Genomic DNA, 25,345 nt, shown 5'->3' with positions numbered 1-25,345 from the left:
CTACCATATATAGGGCCCAGGGTTCGATCCCCACGGCCTCTTGACCCATGTGGTAAGCTGGCCCACACACAGTGCTGCCATGTGCAAGGAGTGCCACACCACACAGGGGCGCCTCTGCATAGGGGTGTCCCATCTGCAAGGAGTGCACCTCACAAGGAAAGCTGCCCTGTGTGAAAAAAGCACAGCCCGCCCAGGAGTGGTGCCCCACACATGGAGAGCTGACACAGCAAGATGACACAACAAAAAAAGATACACGTTTGCCCAGTGCCACCGGATAATGCAAGCAGACACAGAAGAACATACAGCGAATGGACACAGAGAGCAGACATGGGGGGGGGGGAATAAATAAAATCTTTAAAAAAAAATACACTAGAGAAAAACATTAGCAGATTTGAACAGGCAGAAGAATCAGTGAACTAGAAGACAGGACAATCAAAATCATACAGTCCAAAGAGCAGATAGAAAGCATAGGGAAAAAACTAAGCAATTTCTCAAGCATCTGAGTGATAGCATGAGGCATACAAACAAAAGCTTCACTGTGTCCAGAGAAGAGAAGGGAAAAGGGCAGAAATAGTGTTTGAGGATATGGCTGAAAGTTTCCCAATCCTTAGGAAAGACATAAATATGCATGTCCAAAAAGTACTATGTACTCCAAAGAGAATACATCCTAAAAGACTGAGAAATATGATAACCAGAATGTCAAATGCTGAAGATAATGAGAGAATTCTGAAAGTAGCAAGAGCAAGATTTGTAACATATAAAGGGTCCTCAATAATACTAAATGCTGATTTCTCATCAGAAATCATGGAGGTGAGAAGGCAGTGATATAACATATTTAAGGTGCTGAAAGGAAAAAAAATCTGCCAGCCAAAAATTCTTTATCCATCAAAATTGTTCTTCAAATTGAGGGTGAGTTAGAAATATTCACATATAAACAGAAACTGAGAGAGTTCATCAACAAAAAACCTGACCTACAAAAATCACTAAAGAAATTCTAGAGGGTAAAAGGAAAATGTAAGAGAAAGTGGCTTGGAGTAGTGTGAGGAAATGAAGTAAGGGTAACTAAAAGAAAAAGAATACAAACCCAATATTATTGTACACTCAATAAACTACTCTTTAATTCCAAAAGAGAATATAATTGAAGAAAAGGAATATTTCCTGATAATGACATGCAAAATATAAAGTGGTAAAGTGGGACAAAAACAACATGAAGAGGGGAAAGAGAAGGCTATGACAGCATAAAACATGTTTGTTGTTGAAGCTAGGTTAGTATCTTTTCAAATTAGTAGGTAAAAGATGTAGGTTGTATAACATACCCAACAATAAACATACACAAATTATTTTAAAAATATACAGAAATAGAAATGAGAAAGGGATCAGTCAGATAAATCACTATACAGTATAACTATACAGAAAAGGAGGCTGCCACAAAGGAAAAGACACAAAAATATGAAATATAAATATGAAAGGACAAAATGGCTAAAGTGCCTTTATAGTAATAACACTAATGTTAATGGATTAACACCTGAATCAAAAGAAACAGATTGGCAGAATGGATTAAAGAAAAAACATGATCCAACTCTATGTTATTTCCAAGAGACTCACCTTAGACCCAAAAACACAAATAGTCTGAAAGTGAAAGAATGGAAAAAGATATCCCATGCAAATATTACCCAAAAAAGAGCTGAGGTCATTATACTAATATCAGACAAAACAGACTTTAGGTTAAAAGATGTTATCAGAGACAAAGAAGGACACACGTATTAATAAAAGGAGCAATCCACCAAGAAATAACAATTAAAATATTTATGCACCTAACCACAGTGCCCCAAAATACATGAGGCAGGGAAGCAGACTTGGCTCAACAGATAAGAGTGTCCACCTACCACATGGGAGGTCCACAGTTCAAACCCAGGGCCTCCTTGACCCGTGTGGAGCTGGCCCACGTGCAGTGCTGATGCGCACAAGGAGTGCCCTGCCATGCAGGGGTGTCCCCCCTGTAGGGGAGCCCCACGCGCAAGGAATGTGCCTTGTAAGGAGAGCCGCCCAGTGCGAAAGGAAGTTCAGCCTGCCCAGGAGTGGTGCCGCACACATGGAGAGCTGATGCAGCAAGATGATGCAAAAAAGAGACACAGATTCCGGGTGCTGCTTACAAGAATACAAGCGGACACAGAAGAACACACAGCAAATGGACACAGAGAGCAGACAACTGGGGCGGGGGGGGGGGGGCGGGGAAGGGGAGAGAAATAAATTAAAAATTTAAAAAATAATACATGAGGCAAACACTAGCAAAACTGGGAAGGGAAAAACAGACACTACACAAAAATAGTTGGAGATGTCCATATACCACTCCCATCAATACATAGAATATCTAGAAAGAAGATCAATAAGAAAACAGAGAACATGAATAATATGATAAATGAACTGGGCCTAACAAACATACATAGAACACTGCTTCCCAAGAGAGCAGGATATACATTCTTCTCAAATGCATTTGGATCATTCTCCAGGAAAGACCACATGTTGGGTCACAAAATAAATCTCAATAAATGTAAAAGCACTGGAATTATACAAATCTTCCCTGACAATAATGAAACAAAGCTGAAAATCAGTAACTGGTGGACTACTGGAAAATCCACAAATATATGAAAGCTAAATAACACACTCTTAATTGGTGGGTCAAAGAAGAAATTGCAAGGGAAATTAATAAATATTTTGAAACCAATGAAAAAGAAAGCACAATATATCAAAACTCATAAGTTTTGATGGGATGAAGGAAAGGCAGGGCAGAAAGGGAAATTTACAGCCCCAAATGCCTATAATAAAAAGTAAAGAGCTAAAATCAAAGACCTCACTGCATACCTGAAGGAAACAGAAAAAGAGTAAATTAATCCCAAAGCAAGCAGAAGGAAAGAAACGCAAAGATTAGAACAGAATTAAATGAAATTGAGATTTTTTTTTAAAAGATAGTGTTTCTTTCTTTTTTTAAAGATTTATTTATTTTTTATTTAATTCCACCCCCCCACCCCCACCCCACCCCGCCCCGGTTGTCTGTTCTCTGTGTCTATTTGCTGCGTCTTGTTTCTTTGTCCGCTTCTGTTGTCGTCAGCGGTACGGGAAGTGTGGGTGGCGCCATTCCTGGGCAGGCTACACTTTCTTTCGCAATGGGCGGCTCTCCTCACGGGCGCACTCCTTGCGCGTGGGGCTCCCCTACGCGGGGGACACCCCTGGGTGGCAGGGCACTCCTTGCGCGCATCAGCACTGTGCATGGGCCAGCTCCACATGGAGCACGGAGGCCCGGAGTTTGAACCGCAAACCTCACATGTGGTAGACGGATGCCCTAACCACTGGGCCAAGTCCGTTTCCCAAAATTGAGACTTTTTTAAAAAGAGAATTAACAAAACCAAAAGTAGGTTTTTTTAAAAGAATAAAACAATTGACAATCCGTTAAATAAGCTAATGAAGGAAAAAAAACAGTGATGCTGCAAATAGAAACAAGAGAGGGGACATCACCACTGACAGCACAGAACTAAAAAGGATCGTTAAGAGGATACCATGAAAAAATTGTATGCCAACAAGTAGGCCAACTTAGATGAAATGGATGTATTTCTACAAACACTTGAATAAGCTACAGTGATGAAATATATAGAAGACCTCAAGAGACCAATCGCAAGAAATGAGATTGAATCAGTCATCAAAATCTCCCAACAAAGGCCCAGGAAAAGATGGATTCTCAGGTGAACTCTACCAATCATTCCAAAAAGAACTAATAACAACACTACTAAAACTCTTCCAAAAAATTGAAGGGGAAGAAATGTTACCTAACTCATTCTATGAAGCCAAAATCACTCTAATACCAAAGCTGTAGAAAGATGCTAAAAGAAAGTAAGATTACAGACCCATCTCTCTAATGAACTTAGATGCAAAAATCCTCAACAAAATATTTGCGAATCAAATCCAACAACACATTAAATGAATTATACACCATGATCAAGTGGGTTTTATACCAGGTATGCAAGGGTAGATCAACACAAGAAAATCAATTGATGAAATACACCACATTAACAGCTCAAAGGAAAAAATATTCTCTATCAACACAGAAAAGGCATTCAACAAATTCAACACCCTTTCTTGATAAAAAAGACTTCAAAGGTAGGAATAGAAGGAAAGTTCCTCACATAATAAAAGGCATCTATATAAAATCAACAGCTAACATCATACTTAATGGTGAAAGGCCATAACAAGACAGGATGCCTACTGTCACCACTGTTATTCAACATTGTTATAAGTTCCTGCTAGAACAGTTAGGCAATAAAATAAATAAAAGGCATTCAAACTGAAAGGAAGAAGTATAACTTTCACTATTTGCAGATGACAAGACCATATATATAAAAAGTCCTGAAAAATCTACAACAAAGCTACTAGAGCTAATAAATGAGTTCAGCAAAGTGGCAGGATATAAGATGAAGACACAAAAATCAATAGTGTGCTTATACACTAGGAATGAGCCATCTGAGCAGAAAATCAAGAAAAAAAATCCCTTTATAACAGCAACTAAAACAATCAAATACCTAGGAATAAATTTAACTGAGGATATAAAGAACTTGTACGCAGAAAACTATAAAGCACTGCTAAAAGAAAGCAAAGACCTAAATAAATGTATAAAAATGTCAATTCAACCCAAATTAATTTACAGAATCAATGCAATCAAATAAAAATTCCAACTTTTTTTTTTTTTGCAGAAATGGAAAAGCCAATTATCAAATATATTTTGAAGGGTAAAGGGCCCTGAATGGCCAAAAACATCTTGAAAAAGATGACTGAAGTTAGAGGACTCACACTACCTGACTTTAAAGTATATTACAAAGCTACAGTTGCCAAAACTACATGATATTGGCACAAGGATAGACATATTGACCAAAGGAAGTGAACTGAGAGTCCAAAAATAGACCCATACACCTACAACCAAATGATATTTGACAAAGCTGCCAAGTCCACTCACTGGGAAAGAACAGTCTCTTCGACAAATGGTGCTGGGAGAATTGGACATCTACATCCAAAAGAATGAAAGAGGATCCCTATCTCACATCCTATATAAAAATTAATTCAAGATGGCTGAAAGACCTACATATAAGATCCAGGACCATAAATCACCTAGAAGCTAATGTAGGGAAGCATCCACAAGATCTCATAATAGGCAATGGTTTCATGAACTTTATACCTAAGGCTCCCCGATAAAAGAAAAAAATAGATAAATGGGGATCTCCTCAAAATTCAAAACTCTGTGCTTCAAAGGAGTTTGTCAAGAAAGACAGCCTACTCAATAGGAGAAAATATTTGGAAACCACATATCTAATAAGATTTATAAAGATATCCTACAACTCAATAAGAGGACAAACAACCCAATTAAAAAATGGGCAAAAGGCTTGAATACTTTTTCGAAGAGGAAATATAGATTACTAAAAAACACATTAAAAGATGCTTAACATCACTAGCTACTAGAAAATGCAAATCAAAACTACAATGAGGTATTTCACACCTACTAGACTGGCTGTTATTAAAAAATAACAAATAAATAAATAAAAATCAGCCCAGAAAACTACAAGTGTTGGAGAGAATGTGGAGAAAGAGGAACACTCCTTCACTGCTGGTGGGAATGTAGAATGGTGCAGCCCCTGGGCAGGACAGTTTGGTGGTTCCTTAGGAAGCTAAGTGTAGAACTGCCATATGATCTGTCAATTCTGCTACTAGGTATATACCAGAAGAACAGAAAGCAGGGATGAAAACAGACATTTGCACACCAATAGTCATAGTGGCATTATTCATAATTGCCAAAAGATGGAAGCAATCCAAGTGTCCATCAACAGATGACTGCATAAACAAAATGTGGTATAAATATACGATGGTGTGACAGTTTGAAGTTCCCAAAAGAAAAAGATTTTGTTTCTGAACTAATCCATTCCTGGGGTTCAGGAGGGGGGTTGTTGATTGGACTACATAGTGAGGCATGACCCAGGTTCAATCTCTGCCCTCCTACTGGGTCTTACATAAACAGAGGCACACAGAGAGAGACAGAGGAAAAGGGAGCTCTGTCATAGTTGATCCATGTGAGAGGGCAATCAAGGACTGCTAGCAGCCTAAGTTTAAATACCAAGTCCCCAAAAGCCTGGGCCCATGGTGCTGCTCAAGGCTGAAGAGACAAGCCATATGCCTGATACCCCACAGCTGAACTCAGGAAGAAAGCAGAACAGCCAACACAGAGATGAGGCTTGGAAAGAGAGAAGCCCTAGGCCTGGGTGCCCACAGCTGAACACCAGAAGCCAGGAGATTCTGGAGGGCAAGGCAGGAACCTCGGCAGCCATCTTGTTTTGCCATGTGGCAGGATGCTAGGATCACCAGTAGCTGACTTGGTGAGAAAGCATCTCTGCTAATGCCTTGGATTTGGACATTTCACAGCCTTGGAACTGTAAGCTTTTACCCTAAATAAAATTCCCTTTATAAAAGCGAACCCATTTCTGGTACTTTACATTGCAGCCCCATGGCAAACTAGGACAGATGGAATATTATTCAGCTGTAAGAAGGTATGAAGTACTGACACATGCAACGACATGGATAAACCTCGAGGACTTCTGTTAAATTAAATAAGCCAGAGAACTAAAGGATAAATACTGCATGATCTCACTGATAAGAACTCATGGAGGAAGAGTGAGTGACTCATGGAGTCCAAAAGACAAGTTACCAGGAGTTAGAATGGTAGTAGAGAATGTTGAACCAAAGTTAATCTGTGAAGAATTTATAATTAGATTAATTGTAATGGCTAGAAAATGGATGGAGATGATGGTGGTGCAGCGATATGAGTATAACTAGCAGAGCTAAAGTGTGTGGAAAGGGAATATTTTGGGTCATACATATTGCTGGAAGGAAAGCTAGAGGATGAAATAGGGGACTGTCTAACACAGTGAACTCTGGTGTGGCCAAGGACTGTGGTTAGTAATACCAATTTAAGAAAGTTCTTTCAGGAGCTACAACAAAGGTATGTCACTAGTACAGGGTATTGATTTTGGGGTGGTATATGGGGGAAAATATGTACCTAAAGTGTACCTACGTAGGATATAAATGTATTCTTGCTGTCTTAGGTATGTTCTCTGAATAAAAGCACAAACAGTAGATACCAAAATATTCAACTTCCATCCTGGGTAATCCCTGCTTCTATTTCAAATAAGATGGCAAAAATCTCTGGAATATATAAGCCTCACCTAATTAAAAACAAAAAACAGGCCAATATACCAAGCCCTTGATCTTAATGCTTGTACTATAAACCTTATTTCTGTAATAATGAAACTAAACCTATTATAAGTAATGCTAAGAGTTACCTCCTGAAAATCTCCTTGTCTCAAATATGACCTCTCTCTAAGCCAAACTCTGCAAATAAATTCCCCATCTCCCCCTACCCTACCCCCAAACATTGGACATGACTCCCAGGGAGGAGCCTCCCTGGCATCAAGGGAGCATTATCAAGTATTATTCAACAATGCATTTGGAAAAAGATCTTGACCAAAAAGGGGGATATAGTAAATAAAACAGAGTTTTTATGGCTAAGAGATTTCAAAGTGAGTCGGGAGGTCATTCTGGAGGATATGCTTATACAGATCTGACGAAGTGCTACAGTGAACAAAGCCTCAAACTAAAGTCCTCCCAAGGGCTCTAGGTATGGCCAGATACCATTGGCAAGCCACAGAGCCTAATGAAATCAACACACCCTTGGCAAGCCCTATTTGGGATCATATGAAATTTATTTCCCAAATATAACATAGTCATACTCATTTATAATTCCCCTAATCATGACTCTTCTACCCTTTTTATTTAAACTGATAATTTTCAATATACCTGTTAAATATATTTCTCAGAGACTTAAATATTTGGATTGTTCATATGCTGGCAAAGCCCTGAAACCTAGCAGAGTTGTAATAAACTCCTACCTTACAGTTTTTCAGGCTTTCCCTAGACAACTAGCAAAATGCTGATGTTGGACAAATCCCATCCCTAAAACAAGGAGTATCTTCAACAGCAAGCGAAACAATTCCTTTTTCTCTGACTCAAAATATCTAAGTGCCCTCTCGGCCTGAAGCAGTCAGAGCAGACATCATCCCAAATCCCTCAAGATTGAGGAATGAACAAAAAAGGGGGTCAGGGTAACCACAGACCAGAGCAGATTTAATATTATTGTAGTTATTATCTTATGTTAATGGAGCACCTTGTAACATTGATATAAAAAATAAAATTGTTAAAAATTGTTACAAGAAAAAAGGAATGAAGGAGGACCCCTACCTCATATCATATACAAAAATTAACTTAAAATGGATCAAAGACCCAAATATAAGATCGAGGACTATAAAACTCTTAGAAGAAAATGTAGGGAACCATCTTCAGAATCTGGTGTTAAGCAATTGTTTCTTAAGACTTTACACCCAAAGCACAAGCAACAACAACAAAAAAAGATAAACAGAACCTCATCAAAATTAAAAAGTTTCATGAAGCAAAGGGCATTATCACAATTGTGAAAAGACAACCTACTGAATGGGAAAAAATATTTGGAAATTACATATCCAATAAGTGTTTAATAACCAGACTATATAAAGAAATCCTGCAACTCAACAATAAAAAGACAAACAACCCAATTTAAAAATGGGCAGAAGACTTATACAGACATTTCTCTAAAGAGGATATACAAACGGCTTAAAAGCACTTGGAAAGATGCTCAACATGACTTGCTATTAAGGAAATGCAAATCTAAACCACAATGAGATACCATTTCACACCCAGTAGAATGGCCACTATTACAAAAAACAGAAAATTACAAGTGGAGGGTGAAGAGAAATAGGAACACTCATTCATTGCTGAAAGAAATTTAATATGGCACAGTGGAAGACAGTTTGGCAAATCCTCAGAAAGCTAAGTATAGAATTCCCATACGACCTAGCAATCCTTTTACTAGGTACATACCCAAAAGAATTAAAAGCAGAGACTAAAACGATATTTGAACACCAATGTTCACGGGCATTATTCCCAATTGCCAAAAGATGGAAGCAACCCAAGTGTCCATCAACCGATGAATGGATAAACAAAATGTGGTATAAACATGCAATGGAATATTATTCAGTATTATAAAGGAATGAAGTTCTGGTTCATGCCAAAACATGGAAGGACCTTGAAGACATTATGTTGAGTGAAATAAGCCAGACACAAAAGGACAAATATTGTATGATCTCACTGATATGAAAGAATCAGAATAAACAAACTCACAGAGTTAGAATCTAGAATATAGGTTACCAGGGGCTGGCAAGTTTGTGGTAGTCTGTCATACAGCAATAAAAAACTAACAAATAACTTCTGTGCAAACTCTTCCAAAAAATAAAAGAGAAGGGAATACTTCCCATCCCAATTGAAAAGGCCTGCAATACCTTGCTAATAAAACCAAAGATATTTAAGAAAACCAAAAATATTCTTTATGAATGTAAATTTGTTTTCTTAAATATTTAGAAAATCAAATCCAGCAATATTTAAAAAGCATAAAACAAGATGACCAAGGTTTATGCAAGGAATGCAGGGTTGATATAAACTATCAAAAATCAATTCATTGAATTTGCCATATTAAAGACAAAGCACATGATCATCATGATATAGAAAAAGCATTTGAAAAAAAATACAACATCCATTCGTGAATAAAAAAAACACAAAAACTCAGCAAAATGGGAACAGAAGTGAACTTTTCTTCCTCAACATGATAAAGGATATCTACAAAAAACCTTAAGGTCTACTCTCAGGACTTCTTTTCAACACTGTACCCAGTGCAATAAGCCAAGTAAAAAACTAAAAGATAAACACATTGTAAAGAATGGGTAAAGCTGTCTTCATTTGCAATTGACGTGAGTCTCCGAGTAGAAAATGCTAAGAAGTGTGAAAAAATAAAATAAAAATCTGATAAATGAGTTTGGCAGTTTTGCTGGGTATAAAGTTAATATACAAAAATCATTTTTATTTCTATATATTAGCAGTGAATAATTAGAAATTGAAATGAAAAGAATACCATTTACAATAGCATCAAAAATATGAAACCTTTATGGTTAAACTTGAGTGTATGGCCTACATTATACACTGAAATATACAAAATGTTGCTGAGAGAAATTAAGGAAGTCCTAAAAAATGGAGAGATATCATAAGGTCACAGAACAGAAGATTCAACATTGTTAAGATGTCAATGCTCTGCAACTTGATCTATAGATCCAATATATCTATTAGTAGAAACGGAAAAGTCAAACAATTTTGAAAAAGATTTATGATAGTGTTGTAATGATATGAGGAAAGACAGATCAATGGAATAGTAGAGAGTACAGAAATAAACCCATACATATACGGTCAACTGATTATCAACAATGATACCAAGGCAATTTAATAAGAAAGGATAACCTTTTTTCAATAAATTAACAATGCTGGAATAGAAATCCTTACTTAAAAAAGAAAAAAATAACCTTGATCCTTAAACCATACACAAAAAAATTTATATGGAAATGTATCACAGACCTAAATATAAAACCTAAAATACAAAACTTCTAGAAGAAAACGTAAAAAAAAAAAATCTTTGTAATCTTGGATTAGTCAAGGATTTCTTAGGATTCAAAAAGCATGAACTATAAAAGAAAAAGAAAATCAATAAATGGTACTTAATCAAAATACAAAACATTTGCTCTTCAAAAGACACTTAAGAAAATGAAAAGGGAACTGGATGTGGCTCAAGCCAAATCAAGATGGATTTGGGCTCCCATCTACCATACAGGAGGTCCAGGGTTCAATTCCCAGGGCCTCTTGATGAAAAGCAAGCTGACCCCACACAGCGAGCTGGCCCACTCAGGAGTGCTGGCCTGCACAGAGTAGTGTCCCATGTGGAAAGCTGGTGCAGCAAGATGACGCAACCAAAAGAGACACAGAGGAGAGACAGTAAGAGACATAGCAGACCAGGGAGCTGAGGTGGTGTAAGAGATTGAGCGCCTCTCTGCACTCCAGAAGGTCCCAGGATTGGTTCCTGGTGATGCCTAAAGAGAAGACAAGCAGAGAGTGAGCATAAAACAATGGAGGTGGAGGTGGGGAGGATAAATAAATAAAAATCTTTTTAAAAAAAGAAATTAAAGGGAAGTCACATACTGGGAGGAAATATCTGCAAAACATATAGATTGTCCTGGTTTGAATCTTTTGTGGATCCCAGAAAATTATGTGCTTAAGTTAACCTTCCGTGCATAGAAGCCTACTGTATGTGAGGCCTTTTGGTTAGATTCCATTAAAGGATCTTTTGATTAGATCACTTTCTTATTACATTCTTTTAAGGCCTTTGTTGGACTACATCAGTGAGGATGTAAGTGACCCAGGTTGGGTCTCTCCCTCTTCCTGAGGTCTTGTATGAATTGAGAACTGGAAGCAGAAACACACAGAGAAATATAGCCACCATTTTGACCCTGCCATGTGAGAGCAAGGATTCCAGAGATGGGTCCCCATCTTGCCTCATCAAGAGAAGGAGTCCAGGATCTGTCAGCAACCCACCTTTGGTAAGAAAGCATCTCTGATGAGACCTTGATTTGGTCATTTCTGCAGCCTTGGAACTGTAAGCTCTTACCCTAACAAATCCCCATTATAAAAGACAACCCATTTCCGGTATTTTACATCAGCAGCTTTAACAGACTAAAACACTGATAAAAGATTTTTTTCCAGAAAATATAAAGAAAAGATATAGCTTAATAAAAACCGAACCCAATTTAAAAATGGGCAAAAAATATGAACAGATGCTTTACCACAGAAGATATAAAGAATGGTAAATAACACATGAAAAGATGTTCTTACTAAGGAAATGTAAATTTGAGTTGTAATTAGGTATCACTACCCATCTCTAGAGAGGCTCAAGTTAGAAGGACAATATTAAGAGGTAGTGATGATGTGCAGTAATTTTAACTCTCATACACAGCTGTAAGAATACAAACTGTTGGCAGTTTCCTAAGAAGTTAAATCTACACCTACCATATGACCCAGCAATCCCATTCTTAGGTATTTGCCCAAGAGAAATAAAAACAAATGTTCACACCAAAATTTGTGTTTGACTGTTAATGATGATGATGATGATGATGATGATATTCATAGAAGTCAAAAGCTGGGAACAACGCTAATGTCCACCTGTAGGTAAATGGATAAACATACTACCCAGCAATAGCATAGATGCAAAGACACAGATGGATTTCAAAAGCATTATATGCTAAGTGACAGAAGCCAGACACAAAAAAAGCATATAAAATTATGGTTAAGGAAAGCAATTCAGTGGTTGTTAGAAGCTTAAGGAAAGTCTAAAAAGAAGCATGAGGGAGTGTTTTGGGGTTAGAGAAATACTCTGGCTTCTGACTGCCGGTGGTTCCATTTGCCAAAACTCATCAAACTTGTCCTTAAATTTTTATTGTGTGTTATTATTCTTTAATAAAGTTGATTTCACAAAAATTTATAATCAATTATTTACCAGATATCTAAAACAACTTTGCAGACTGGATGAAAACCAACGTACTAGATGACCTGCAAAATCTGTTCATGCCTCTGTAATCAACACATTTTCATCTTATTCCATTACCTTTGAAATGTGTATTATCCTAAGTAAAATCATTTTTAATATATTTTTTATTTATTTTTAAAAGATACATAGATCATACAAAATGTTACATTAAAAAATATAGGAGGGAGGCGAACTTGGCCCAGTGGTTAGGGCGTCCGTCTACCACATGGGAGGTCCGCAGTTCAAGCCCCGGGCCTCCTTGACCCGAGTGCAGCTGGCCCACGCACAGTGCTGATGCGTGCAAGGATTGCCCTGCCATGCAGGGGTGTCCCCGCGCTGAGGAGCCCCACACGCAAGGAATGCGGCCCATAAGGAGAGCCGCCCAGCGTGAAAGAAAGTGCAGCCTGCCCAGGAATGGTGCCGCACACACGGAGAGCTGACACAGCAAGATGAAGTAACAAAAAGAAAACACAGATTCCCGCGCCGCTGACAACAACAGAAGTGGACAAAAGAAGACGCAGCAAATAGACACAGAGAACAGACAACCAGGGTGGGGGGGAAGGGGAGAGAAATAAATAAATAAATCTTTAAAAATATATATATATAGGAGATTCCCATATGCCCCACTCGCCACATCCCCCTCTTTCCCCATATCAACAACTTCTTTCATTAGTGTGGTACATTCATCACATTTGATGACTACAAAGTAAAATCATGTTAAAGGAAGGACAGCTTAAATTTTTAAAACCTGATTTAATCTTCAAACACATAATTTTCAAACATCAATTAATTCATGTTTATTCACCTGTGCCTCAGTGTGAGAAAGATATGCAGAAATTATCTAAAACAGATTGTGAATGGAAATAAATGAATTTCAAATACATGGTCCAAGTTATATATATACAAAAAAATTTCCTATATCTAGATTAGTCATATTTAAACTTGTAAACTCTGTTCATGCCTATAACAGCTTAAACTCATTATTAGAGAGAAAAGCAAATATGAAAACAAAGAAGCTATAGTTTTCATGTTTGGCACAAAAGTTCAAAAAATAGCTAGCTATCACATGATTTATCTAAACATCCAACCCTCCATCATTTCAACTTCTAAAAAATTACACAAATAATAAAATTCTCACACAGAAAATTAGAAAATACAAATAAGCAAAAATAAAATTAAAAAGTGTAATCCCATTATTCCAATGACATTTAATTTCTATTAAGACCACTTTCTTGGACTCTGGGTTAGAATCCAAGTTCCTATCAGTCATCAGCTTGTGACCTGGACAAGCTGCTTCATCTTTCTGTGCCTGAATATCTTTTCATCTGTAAAATGGGGATTAATAAAACTACGTCCCTAACATGGTAGAACATATAAAACACTTAGGCAACTCAAAAGTATTATATAGCTACTATTAGACCTTCATATGATAACAGTGCATCACAGTTGGTAAAACGGCATATTAAAAATAATTGCTCATCTGGTTCCTTTGTCTTTGAAAGTTTAGATTTTTTTCCCAATCCCCATTTTTTATCACAGCAATCCTATTAGACACAGTTACCATTTACTAAGTACCAACTCCGAATTAGGTAATTTAGTTATGCTATTTAGTTAATCCTCCTAACCCTGTGATGAAGTAGGTATTATCTATATTTTGCAAAAAAAGGAATTTATGGATTAGAGAGGTTGGGTACACTGCTCAAGTCATACAGCCAGTAAGAGGCAATGCTAGGAGTCTTTAAAACTACGTCAGCCCGAGTCTAACTCCATTCACTCTCGCTAATTCCCTGACCTTGTATCAGACCAGACCAGGCCTGTAAATTACAGTCTGCCCAGGGTCTGGCGGGCCATGCTGAAGTAGGTAGGAGGCATGAACCAAGCCAACCTCTGGAGAAGGGCAGCTCTGCACGCCAGATAAATCACTACTTTTCTCTTTTCATATAAACTACACTCTGATATTCTCCAAGAACATATGTTTACTGGGTTCTAATTTTGTCCAAAGACTTCAGATCCAACAGGCTCTTTAGACATGGTGGCAGGCCCAGCAGACAGAAGTGGCAGCACTGTTGCTGGGTCCTGCTATGATCGGAAGGCCACCCACCACTCCTAGCCCATACTGTTGACACCTTAGTTCAAACTCTCATCACATGTACACTAACCTAACTGGTTTCTCCCCTTCTCCTCACACTGCCACTAGAGCAGGGGTTCTTAATAAGGGGTCCATGAGCGTGAATTGAAATTCAAAAAAACATTCGTGTGGGAACATGTTGGTGCGGGTGTGATATATTTATTAAATAATACACAGTATAGTGTGGGCTTAGTAAGGGATCCGTGGTTTTCACCTGTTTGGCAAAGGGGTTCATGGAACAAAAAAGGTTAAGAACCCCTGTACTAAAGCAACCTATAAAACCTTAAGTTCCTGATAAGAAAATAATAAACCCCTCAGGTTCCCACTGCCTACAAGAAAGCACAAATACTGTAAGCAATGCATATAATGTACCACAATCTGGATGCCTCCTGCATATACCTCTAACCTCATCCCTAAACAGAAATTCAAGAGCTGAAAATTCATTCATTCAAATATTCACTGAGAACCTACCGTGTTCCAAGCACTAGCCTTACTGCTGGAGACAGAACAGTAAGACAGTTAAACAAGTCCCTGTCCTGGAACTTACAAATAAGCAACATTTGTCTAGTTACAATAAAGTGCTATAGGAAAAAATCAATCAGAGTAAGGGGAAAGAGGGTGTGTGGGGGGGAGAGAGGATGGTATTTTACTGAGAGCATGGGGAGGTCTCATTAACAAAGTGACATTGAATGATTTCCTGAATGAAGTGAAGGAACAGGCCACATTGCTATCTAGAGGCTGAGCATTCCAGACAGAAAGAACGGCATGTGCAAAGACTCGAGACAAGTGTGTGACCGGTGGGCTATGCTGAAGGTACACCAACTGGGCCAGTGTGGCCGGAGCATACAAGCAACGGGAAGAATGGCAGTAGCCGAGGCTTTAAGGGAGAGGGAACCCATGTGACCTCAAGGGCCACCACGATGGCTGGCTTTTACACAGCCCAAGCACAAGAAGGTTTTAAGCAAAAGAGAGTCAGGTACTTCAATTTCCTTTCAAGAAGTTTTTAGTCTTAAAGCTGGAATGAGGAACCGACTCTAAGAGCAAGGGCAGAAACCGGGAGAATAATTAGTCTACTTTAATAACCCAGAAAAGAGAAGATGGTGGATTGATTAGGATGGTAGCAAAGGACATTTTGAAAAGTGGCTGGATGAAAATATATCTATTAGAACATTCTGGTGTGAAAGGAAGAGAAGAGGGTTAAGACAAGTGCCAGGTTTTTGGCTTGAGTAACTGGAATGATAAAAGGTGCTGTTTCCTGAGGTGGGGAAGGCTGCAAGAAGAGCAAGATGAGGAATGTGGTTTTGGGCATGTTAAGTTTGAGGTGCCTATCAAATGTCTCAACTGGAGATGTCCAAGGAGACTACTGGATATACAAGTCTGGCAGTTAGGGCAAGAGGCCCAGGAGAGAGGTATATATTTGGGAGCTGTCAATATACATATGCTATTCAAACCTCAAGTGCAAATGAAATCATTTAGGAGGTGGGGTCAGCAGAAATATAAGTGGTCTAAGACTAAGCCCTAGGATCTTGGGGAGAAAAAGAATCAGCAAAAGGAGACTGAGGAAGAATGGTCAGTGAGGCTGGCCAAGAAAGCAGTGGCTCCGAAACCAAGCAAAAGAGAACAGTCAGCTATGTTGAGTGCTCCTGATAAGCCAGGTAAGAAGAAGGCGAAGAAGGCATATTTTTCAACATAGAGGCTTACTAAAATATAATTTTAATAAAGCAGACTTATTGAGCTGCTCCGTTAAGCAGGGTACCACTAGATGACATTAATAGTGAAAAGCAGCAATGAATTTTTAACTTATCTGTTTCTTTGTTCATGCTGTTTTTTAAAGATGAGATGCTTAAGAGAAGTTGAGCCATTAAAAAAGTAATCTGATTTCTAGGTTTCTATGATTTTCTATAATTATTAATATTAGGTTTTTTAAATACTAAGGGAAATTCTGTTTTTAAAATTACATTTGAATGGTAAAATGTTTGAAGTGTTTAAAAGAATCAGTATGTTAAATGTCTAAGGAAAAATTAAATATTTAAAAGATGTTAAGTGTTTAGGGGAATTTGTTCTGCCAATACTGAACACTAATCAATTAATGAATGAAAGTAATTTTTAAACAGAAATGCTAAATTTATTAAATAACGTAATATCTTTGCATTGATCTTAAGGACCTGAAAATTTGGTGTTAAATTTATAACTTAATAAATTAAATCCTGATTAAAATTAATCATACACATAGGTAAGGAGATGAACTTAGAGCTGATTATACATGGAAGCTTAGGCAATGGGAGCACTTGTTTCTGTTTGGAAGGAAAGGTGCCCAAGTTGATGAATTTCTTGTACACACACACACAAAAAAATACCTACATTAGTAAATCTTTTTAATAGACTTGCAATTTGTTGTTGAAAGGAATGACTAAGCTGTATCCCCCACCATAATCTGTGGAAGGTAGAACTAGGTCTTACTTATCTTCATATCTCAGTACAAAACTTTTTAAAAAATGCTCAAATATTTGGGAGATGAATGGTGTACGACACATGGCCCAGTGATTGGGAATGAATGAGGAAGATAAAATGCCCCTAAGATTTTATGTATAAACTGAAAACAAGAATAGCAAATTTTAGGGAGAGTCTGAACTCAACAACACAAACAGGAAAAGGGGTTGAGCTGAATATATGAAACTAAAGGTCAGAAGAGAAGCCTAGATTTAAACAGAATTAACTGCTATATGAACGTCTTCCCCACCAGATTCTAAGCTCCTAGAGGGCTTACTAGTTTGGGGGCAGCCACAACCACCACCATATAAGAGCTTATTAAGTGTGTTTGATTGAGGGTTATCTGTCTTGAGGTAACCCTTGGTTTGTGCCACCTATACTTAAGACTTATTTGCAATGGGAATTTAATAATTTATACTGAGGGATCTTTTTTCTTTCATTCAAATTTATGAAGGCCTACCACATGCCAGGCACTATTCTAGGACCTACAGATAGAGTAGTGAACAAGGCCAACAAGGTCCCTGACCTTATGGAAAAAGAAATAGACATACAAAATGTCTCATTTCAGAAAGTGCTAAGAGTACTTTGAAAACTAAGGGTCAAAGGCATAAAGAGTGATTGGGAGGGCTACCACAGGTGATCAAGGAAGGTCTCTCTGAGGTGACATCTGAGCTAAACCTGAATGAAGAGGAAACAGCCATGTGAAGGGTTAGAAGACTGAGGACAAAAGCCCTGCGGAGAGAACAAGGTGGGCCTGTTCCTGGAATGTCCAGTAGTAGGGAAAGTGGTTGGAGATGAGATCAGAGAGCTAGGTAGGGGCTAGATCACAGATCCTTACAGGCCATAGTAGGAAATCTGGATTTTATCCCAAGGAAAGTGGGAAGCCATTGGAGGGCAGATTTAAACAAGGAGGAACACTTTTAAAAGGAAACAAAACTCTGGTCATCAGCAGAAGAGGAGTCCAAATGCAATGCAACTGGAAGCCAAAATGCAATGAAAAACCTCAGGAAGGATCAGGACTTGTGATGGGACAGTAGAGGGAAGAAACAAAGACAGACTGGTTGAAAGTCTACATACAGAACTTTCACATGGCCAGGAGCCACATTTAAATCCCCATGTCAGAAATTAGAGGGGTCTTGTCTGGAAAAATAGAATAGATCCCCAGATACTGTAATTGGGGGTACCCCTAAAGAAGATGTCAATGCACTGCTCAATCACCTTGCAGTGAGCCCAGAGCTGGCTACCTAAAGCAACAACCAGTGCTATGGAAAAGGAATATTACAGAACAAGGACAGTCTTAGAAATTAAAAATTGGATAGCTAAAATAAAAACTTAATATTATAGAAAGAAGATATAACCCAAAATACCTCCCATATAAAAGGAGGAGGAAGAAAAATGAGACAAAAAAATAGGGGATAAAAAAATAAAATTGAATTAGCCCAGGGATCCAACCTCCAACTAATAAAAGTTTCAGAAAGAAAGAACCAAGGAAGTGGAAAGGAGGATAGTATCAAAAATATAATACAGAATTTTTCCAGAACTGAAGAATAAATCTAAATTAAGAGGGCCCAGGAAAATGCAAGTGATACATACCAAAGCATATCATTATGAACTTTCAGATTATCAATGATAAAATGGCAATCTAAAAAGCATCTCAAAAGAAAAAGTCAGTCACTTACAAGTACAAGAAAACAGAAGGTGTTAGATTTCTAAAAATTAGGCCTGGGAAGCTAGAAATAAATGAAGTAATACTTTAGAAAATTGTTTGCAACCCTATTCCAGTCAAATTATCAATCAAGTATGAGGGTAGGGAAAAAAAATACACTTTCATTGAGCATTAGCTCAAAAAACTATTTTCTATGTATCCTTTCTTAGAAAGCTACCAGAAAATGTGCTCCAACAAAAGAAGAGCATAAAATGGCAAAAATAATGACATGAGATCCAGAAAGCAGAGATTATAGCATTGAAGGTAAAGGGCAGACCTAGAATAATAGCTGTTGAGAGTGATGGAAGGCTCTAGTCTTGGGACTAGGAAGTAGGTAAAGAAAAAACAATTTAAACATACAGGAAACATTACTGACAGGTATTTGTAAGGGAAAATGGAATACTGTGGTAGGATGGTGGTACACAAATAACTATTGGTAAATACAAAAAAGTAACAGCAGGTGAATTTAAAAGTCAAGTATTAACTTCAAGAAAAATGATGACCCACATAAAAAAGGGAGTATGATCATACATACTATTTGACCAGCAGGAAACAATATTTACATTCAAGAATAAGACTATCTAGCTAACCAAAAACTGTGCAATTAATGGCACAGAGGGAAAAAATGGGGAATCTACTAGGGTTAATAAATAATATCCAAAACTAACAAACCAAGAAACAGCAATGGGTAAGTTATTTAGAAATATGGAAGTAAATAACCAGAGGATACAACAAAACTGAGGGCTGTAAGACACTACTTTTTTTTATGTCTCTCAGTACTATTGACTTTTAAAAAAAATTTTTAATACATATTTTTTTATTAGAGAAGTTGTGAGCTTATTGAAAACATCATGCATTATATGCGGAATTCCCACACATCATCCCTCTGCCAACACCTTGCATTGTTGTGGAATATTTGTTACAGATTATGAAGATCATCATCAGACTATTACCATTATGAGCCATAGCTTACATTTCGTATATTTTCTCCATACATCCCCTATTATTAACACTGTATATTAGTACTGTACATTTGTTATAGAGTTTAGGAGAGAAACCTTCATATTTGTATGGTTAATCACAGTCCATCTTCACCATATGGTTCACTGTGTTATACAGTCCCATGCCTTGTACTATCTATCCAAAGCAGTACTTTTGAAGCTATATTTCTTTTGTTAAAAACTTTTGATAAAATATTTTCTTGGGGGAAAAAAAGTCTGGCTAGTATGCGGAAAGTGAATTACAAAAAGAAGATGGGGTAGAAAAGGTAAAAGGAGACTAGAAAGGAAACTAAAGGCAGGCCAAGGATGGTGGTGGTGGTGCTAGACATGGAGAAGAAACTATATTTCAATTTTTTTTTTTAAGAGAGAAAACGGAGAAGACTAGAAGATAGATTTGATGTGTATATGAGAAGGCAGAGTAGGAGGAAAGGAAAAGGGAAAAACCAAGGATAGCAATCAAGTTCTTGGCTTGCACCACTGAGTGGATGCTGGTAACATTTGAGATGGGAAAGACTGGGACAGGAGGAACAGGTGGTAGAAATCAAGAGTTCAGTTTTAAATATATTACATTTGAGAGGCTTATTATATCTCAAATGGCAAGATCAAGAAAAAAGTCTAACGCATGAGCCTGGCCTCAGAAGAGAAGTGAGTATGAGGGCTGGAGATAGAAATTTTAGAGTCACTAACTATAATTCATATTTAAATTCTGTGCCTTGAATAGATACTACAGGGAGAGAACATAAAGAAGAGTTAGGGCCGAGTCCTGGGCTCTCCAGGACTAGTTAGACAGAAGAAAATAAAGAGAACAAAAATAGCAGTATGCTTCTACCTCCTGGAGTAAGGGTAAGTACTACTTCATAAAATTTTTATTCCATAAAAAGATAGATAGGCAGGCAGACAGGCAGAAAGAAATGACAGATGACTGACGTGTAATTTATACACTTGTGAATTACTAAAAATAAAGTAAAATGTATTTCCTATTTTAGGACATGGTCCAAAGATTAAGAAATTCAGAGGAAGAGGATGAGAAGCCAGAAAAAGAAAGAAAACAATTAGTATGTAGGAAGAAAACCATGAATGTAGAGTATACCAAAGCCCAAGAGAAAGACCTCACAGAGAAGTGTCTAGAAGGAGTGATGCGGGGTTAAGCAGAATGAAGACAGATAAGAGACCACAGGTTTGGCAGCATGAAGGCCAGTTGTTACTGATCTTGACAAGGACAGCTTCAGTGAATGTTGCAGGTGGAAAACAGGCTAGAGTGGTTTTTAGAGTGAATGAGAGGCCAGACAGCAGACAGCCAATACAACAGGAGAAGAGAACCTTCCCGGGAACCTGCAATCTGAAAAATAGAATTCACTATGTGAAAGAGGCCGTCAGAGTTATAAAACAAACTAGGCTGTCAGTGCCGTGGGGGCAGAGCCCGTGCAGTGCTTAAGCTTCTGTGTTCCCAAGCCTAGTAGGCATCCGACACTCAGTGTGCTGATGTGAATGAAATCAGAAAAGAGAAGACCCAGCCCGAAAGGCTGAGGCTCTTAATCTGAACTCCACGGCAGTGCTTAAGGAAGGGGAGTCCATAAAGCCTCTGAAAGACAGGGGAAAAGAAAGTGTTGGTGCATTTTTCTAGGGAAAACGTTCACAGCATTCATCAGATTCTCAAAAGGTCTTGTGACCACCAGAAAGGTGAGAAGCATGGTTTAAGGGCTTATGCCTGAACTATCAGCCACTCCTGACCTGTCAGCTAGCACTGGAAAAATGGCACCCTAATTTCTCTTTCAAATCTGCTGCCATCCTTCCCGCCCCTCCCTCAACCACAGCCCCACCCTACTGAAACCAGGAAGCTAACCCTTCCTTAGCTCTCCCAACAAAAAGGCCTTGGCTTACTTTACCGCTCCTGACCATTGTGATCAAAAGGTGTTCTTTCACCTACCACAACTCTCTTATTCCATAATGTTTTCTGAAACCAAAGGCAGGGCACTTTCAGAAAAATGGCGAAAATTAAAGAGTTGAATCGCTATTGGGAGCTGACAGAACAAGTCTAAAGCTGTAGCAATTAGGTATTCTGATGCCTCAAAGGCAAGTTTGGCAAATATTCCATCCAAGGTGTGGTATGGTCTTGATATCACATCCCCATCGCTAAACAGCCTGCATCTTTGAATTGGAAAAGATAACATACGCTCTTCTCCCCCACTTCCAAACAAATCTCAGCGATCTGGTTTTCCTTACTAGAAGAGCCTGAAACATCTGCAATTAGACCCAAATCTTGAAATCACAAGCAGGAAATTGAGAAAGTCTTTTCAATTGCTTCAACTCAGAAAAAAATAAGGCTGTGTATTTAGAAGCTTTAACTCTGATGTCTTAGAAAACAATTTTAAATATATATGCACAAATATATAGGCAAATGCACAAGCACACACTTCTTCACAGATCTGATACTGAGTATTAAGTAGTACATTAACCGTGTAATGAATAAGCTCTATGGTATTTATTATGAATTCTGAACCATTAGAGCATCAACTGGAATCCATACTTCAATAACGTAAACAGGAAAAAATAAACTCACTGACATCAGTTCTAACTACTTCCCACATTTTTACAATTGCTCAGCAACTTTGCTAAGAGATCTGTCCTTCCCAGTTACTGTGTATAAAGAAATCAAAAAGATCGAAGATTGTGCTAATGCTACCGCGAGAGAAAAGCTTCATGCCCTCTCATCCCAGGGCAGGAAAAAAATCCACAGCAAAGCAAACAACACCATTATTTCAGAACTAAGAGTAAGGTTACCTGACCCTGAAAGTTTAATACAGTGTTTTTAAGTTCTGCCTAATCTGAACATCTCTGTTTGGAATTTAGTGGAAGGCTGGACTCGAGGCAAACAATTTCACATGGGTGCTTAAACCCCAACTCCGTCCCTATCCCAGATTACACGGAGAGAGTGAAACCTCTCGTCGTTAGGGTCACTACCTGTAAAAAGGAAAAGGAGGAAACCAATCACTTCGCCTTCTCCTACAGGCCAAGAATGGAAATCTGGGCAACCGAGTGCAGAGGCTGCCGAGAAGCAAAAGCTGCTTTAACGCAGAGCCGAGATGTCCAGCCCAGGAAGGATCCTTGCCCTCCCCAGGAGAGGACAGCGGGCAACAGACGACTCTAAGACACTTGTCCATCCCTGCCTTTTTGCGGGGAAGGGGGGCATTGAAAACAGGTCAGCGATGAGGGTCGGGCTCGGGTGTGGACAGCGTGGGTAGAGGACCCCGGCCGGGCGCCCGCACTCACCGCACACCATCAGCAGCAGGACCATCAGCAGCGTGGCCACGACCACCAGCAGGGTCAGCCCGACGTTGTGCCACATCTTGGCGGCGGGGGACGCCGGGCAGGCGGCGCGTCCTCGGCCTCAGCGGCGGGCACCGAGTGCGACCGGGCGCCGGGGCGGCATGGGCGGCGGGCGCCCCTCGGCAGCGCCCCCAGGGGGCGGGGCGGCACCTCCCCTGCGCCGGGGCGGGTGACGCGGGCTGCGGGCAGCCGCCGGCGCCGCTACCCCCTCATCGCTCCGGAGAGCCGGGGACGCCGCGCCGGGAGAGCCCGGCGACGGCCGGACGCGCTTCCATGGCTAGACGCCGCGCGCCTGGGCACGGGAGAGAGCGCGAACCGAGGGCCACGCGGCGGCCACACGGCCGCAGGCTCCCCGGGCCCTGGGGACGGCAGATGCTAACGGCTCCCGGCGGCCGCCGCAGCCGCCCCTCGGCCCCAGGCCCCCTCCCCCTGCGGCGGCTCATCACCGGGCGCCCCTCGGCTCGCCTCGGCCGCGGCGCGGGGTTGGCTGGGAGATGGAGTGCGGGGCCCGGCGGAGGCGTGGAGAGGGCGCCCGGGGGGACTACAACTCCCAGAATGCACCGCGCCGCCGCCGCGCCGCTGCGCCCGCCCCTCGCCCCCGCTGCCTTGGGAGAGTATCTGCCTCTGGATGTAGACGCGAGTTCTAGGAAGCCTTGGTCTTCGCGGCTGCCTGCGCCGTGCCAGGGCCCCAGCGTGCCTTCAACCATTACTGCATGCACGGCGTCGTTCCATTTGAAGTCATGGCGACGAAGTACGAGGAGGGGGGAGAGGGGAGGCAGCCGCTTGACGAACTGGTTGCACCTGAACCTAGCCCGATTGCCCGGTGCAGTGGCTAGAGGTGCGCACAGTTCTGCCAGGAGACGGGCTAAGGGCACGGAATCTCCCTTTCTTTCCTGCAACAGATGTTATGTTCCATGTTTTCATAAGTTTTGCATTTCAGAAATGGTCCGCGGACAACTTGAACACATCTGTTATGCCCTGAATTCACCCGAGTTGTTCATTGATTCAGCTGCTTCCTCGAAACCGGGTGACGGATGACCCACAGCTAAAGACCTTGCTGCGCAAACTTGAAGAAAGCCACTGTGAAACAAGACGCTGGAATAATCCCAAGTGCTCTCTGAAATTAGAACTCCCCAGTCCGACCAGATTAGATTCTTCCGTTAGAGGGGAAGATAAACGTGTAGCCCTCTGCTAGAAGGAATTATATGTATTCTTCACGTTTTCCTGTGACTCTTGCTCCCTGCCACTTTTCTACAAATTCCTTTTCCCTGGCCTCTGTCTGTAAAAACAAAAACACCTAAGCAGCAGTCTCTTGACTTCATAAATACATCCCGAACATACCAAGCTGCCCTATGAGTATATTCCCTAAACAGCAGCATATGAGCAAATACTGAATATGAAAATACATTAAAGGATAACTCTTTGCAGAAGATTTAACACAGGGTTCCTATAAAGAGAGAATGAACCCAGTGCGACTAAAATCTCTTTACAATAATTCAAATTTTTTTTGTACGGATGGTTCAGTTGTTTTGTGTAAGTAAACCACATTTTATTAAAATCCAGTTGAAAAAAAAATCCAGTTGAACAGTCTAAAAGGACACATTCAAAAGGAAGAGTTTATTTTAAAGCTTCATATCTCCTCTTTCATGCAGATATTGAATACGGAATAGGTGCCAGGCACTGCTGTAGGTGCTAGAAATAAAGCAGTGAATAAAACAAACAAGGTGCCTATGCTCAAGATGTTGATATTACAGTTGGAAAACACAAGCAATAAGCATAAATAAGGAAATTCCATGAACTGGTAATTCTTACAGTGAACACAAACATGATGGTGTAGTAAAGATAGAGGTGTTATTTTGACTGAGGTCAGGGAAGGCCTTCTTGAGGAAGTGACATAATCTGAGACCAGAATGACAGTTAAGGATCCAGACATGGAAAGTTATAGCAGAAGAGCATACCAGTAAAGGGAGCGGCTAGCTCTAAAGCCACAAGGAGCAAACAAGCTTGGCCCTTCCTCTAAGCCTTGACATTGTTTTTCAACCTTGGAGGAGTATTTCAACTCATGTAGAGAGACTTCAAGAGTACAAATGGTCAGACCCCATCCCCACATAAAC

At 39.7% G+C, this 25,345-nt stretch overlaps 1 protein-coding gene across 1 annotated transcript in view; it reads right to left on the bottom strand.

Annotated features, from left to right (window-relative positions):
- Positions 1 to 23,635, bottom strand: part of SMIM13 (small integral membrane protein 13) — a 40,149-nt gene extending 16,514 nt beyond the window's left edge. Inside the window, exon 1 of the mRNA XM_071210969.1 lies at positions 23,175 to 23,635. Within this exon, the coding sequence (XP_071067070.1) occupies positions 23,175 to 23,250 (76 nt within the window). The 5' untranslated portion in view covers positions 23,251 to 23,635. The remainder of the gene's footprint in view (positions 1 to 23,174) is intronic.
- Positions 23,636 to 25,345: the final 1,710 nt, after the last annotated feature.

This window comes from Dasypus novemcinctus, chromosome 22 (genome assembly GCF_030445035.2).
Source record: "Dasypus novemcinctus isolate mDasNov1 chromosome 22, mDasNov1.1.hap2, whole genome shotgun sequence".
NCBI classification, from domain to species: domain Eukaryota; kingdom Metazoa; phylum Chordata; class Mammalia; order Cingulata; family Dasypodidae; genus Dasypus; species Dasypus novemcinctus.
The sequence above is the reverse complement of the archived record's forward strand: the minus strand, read 5'-3'. Positions and strand labels throughout refer to the sequence as shown.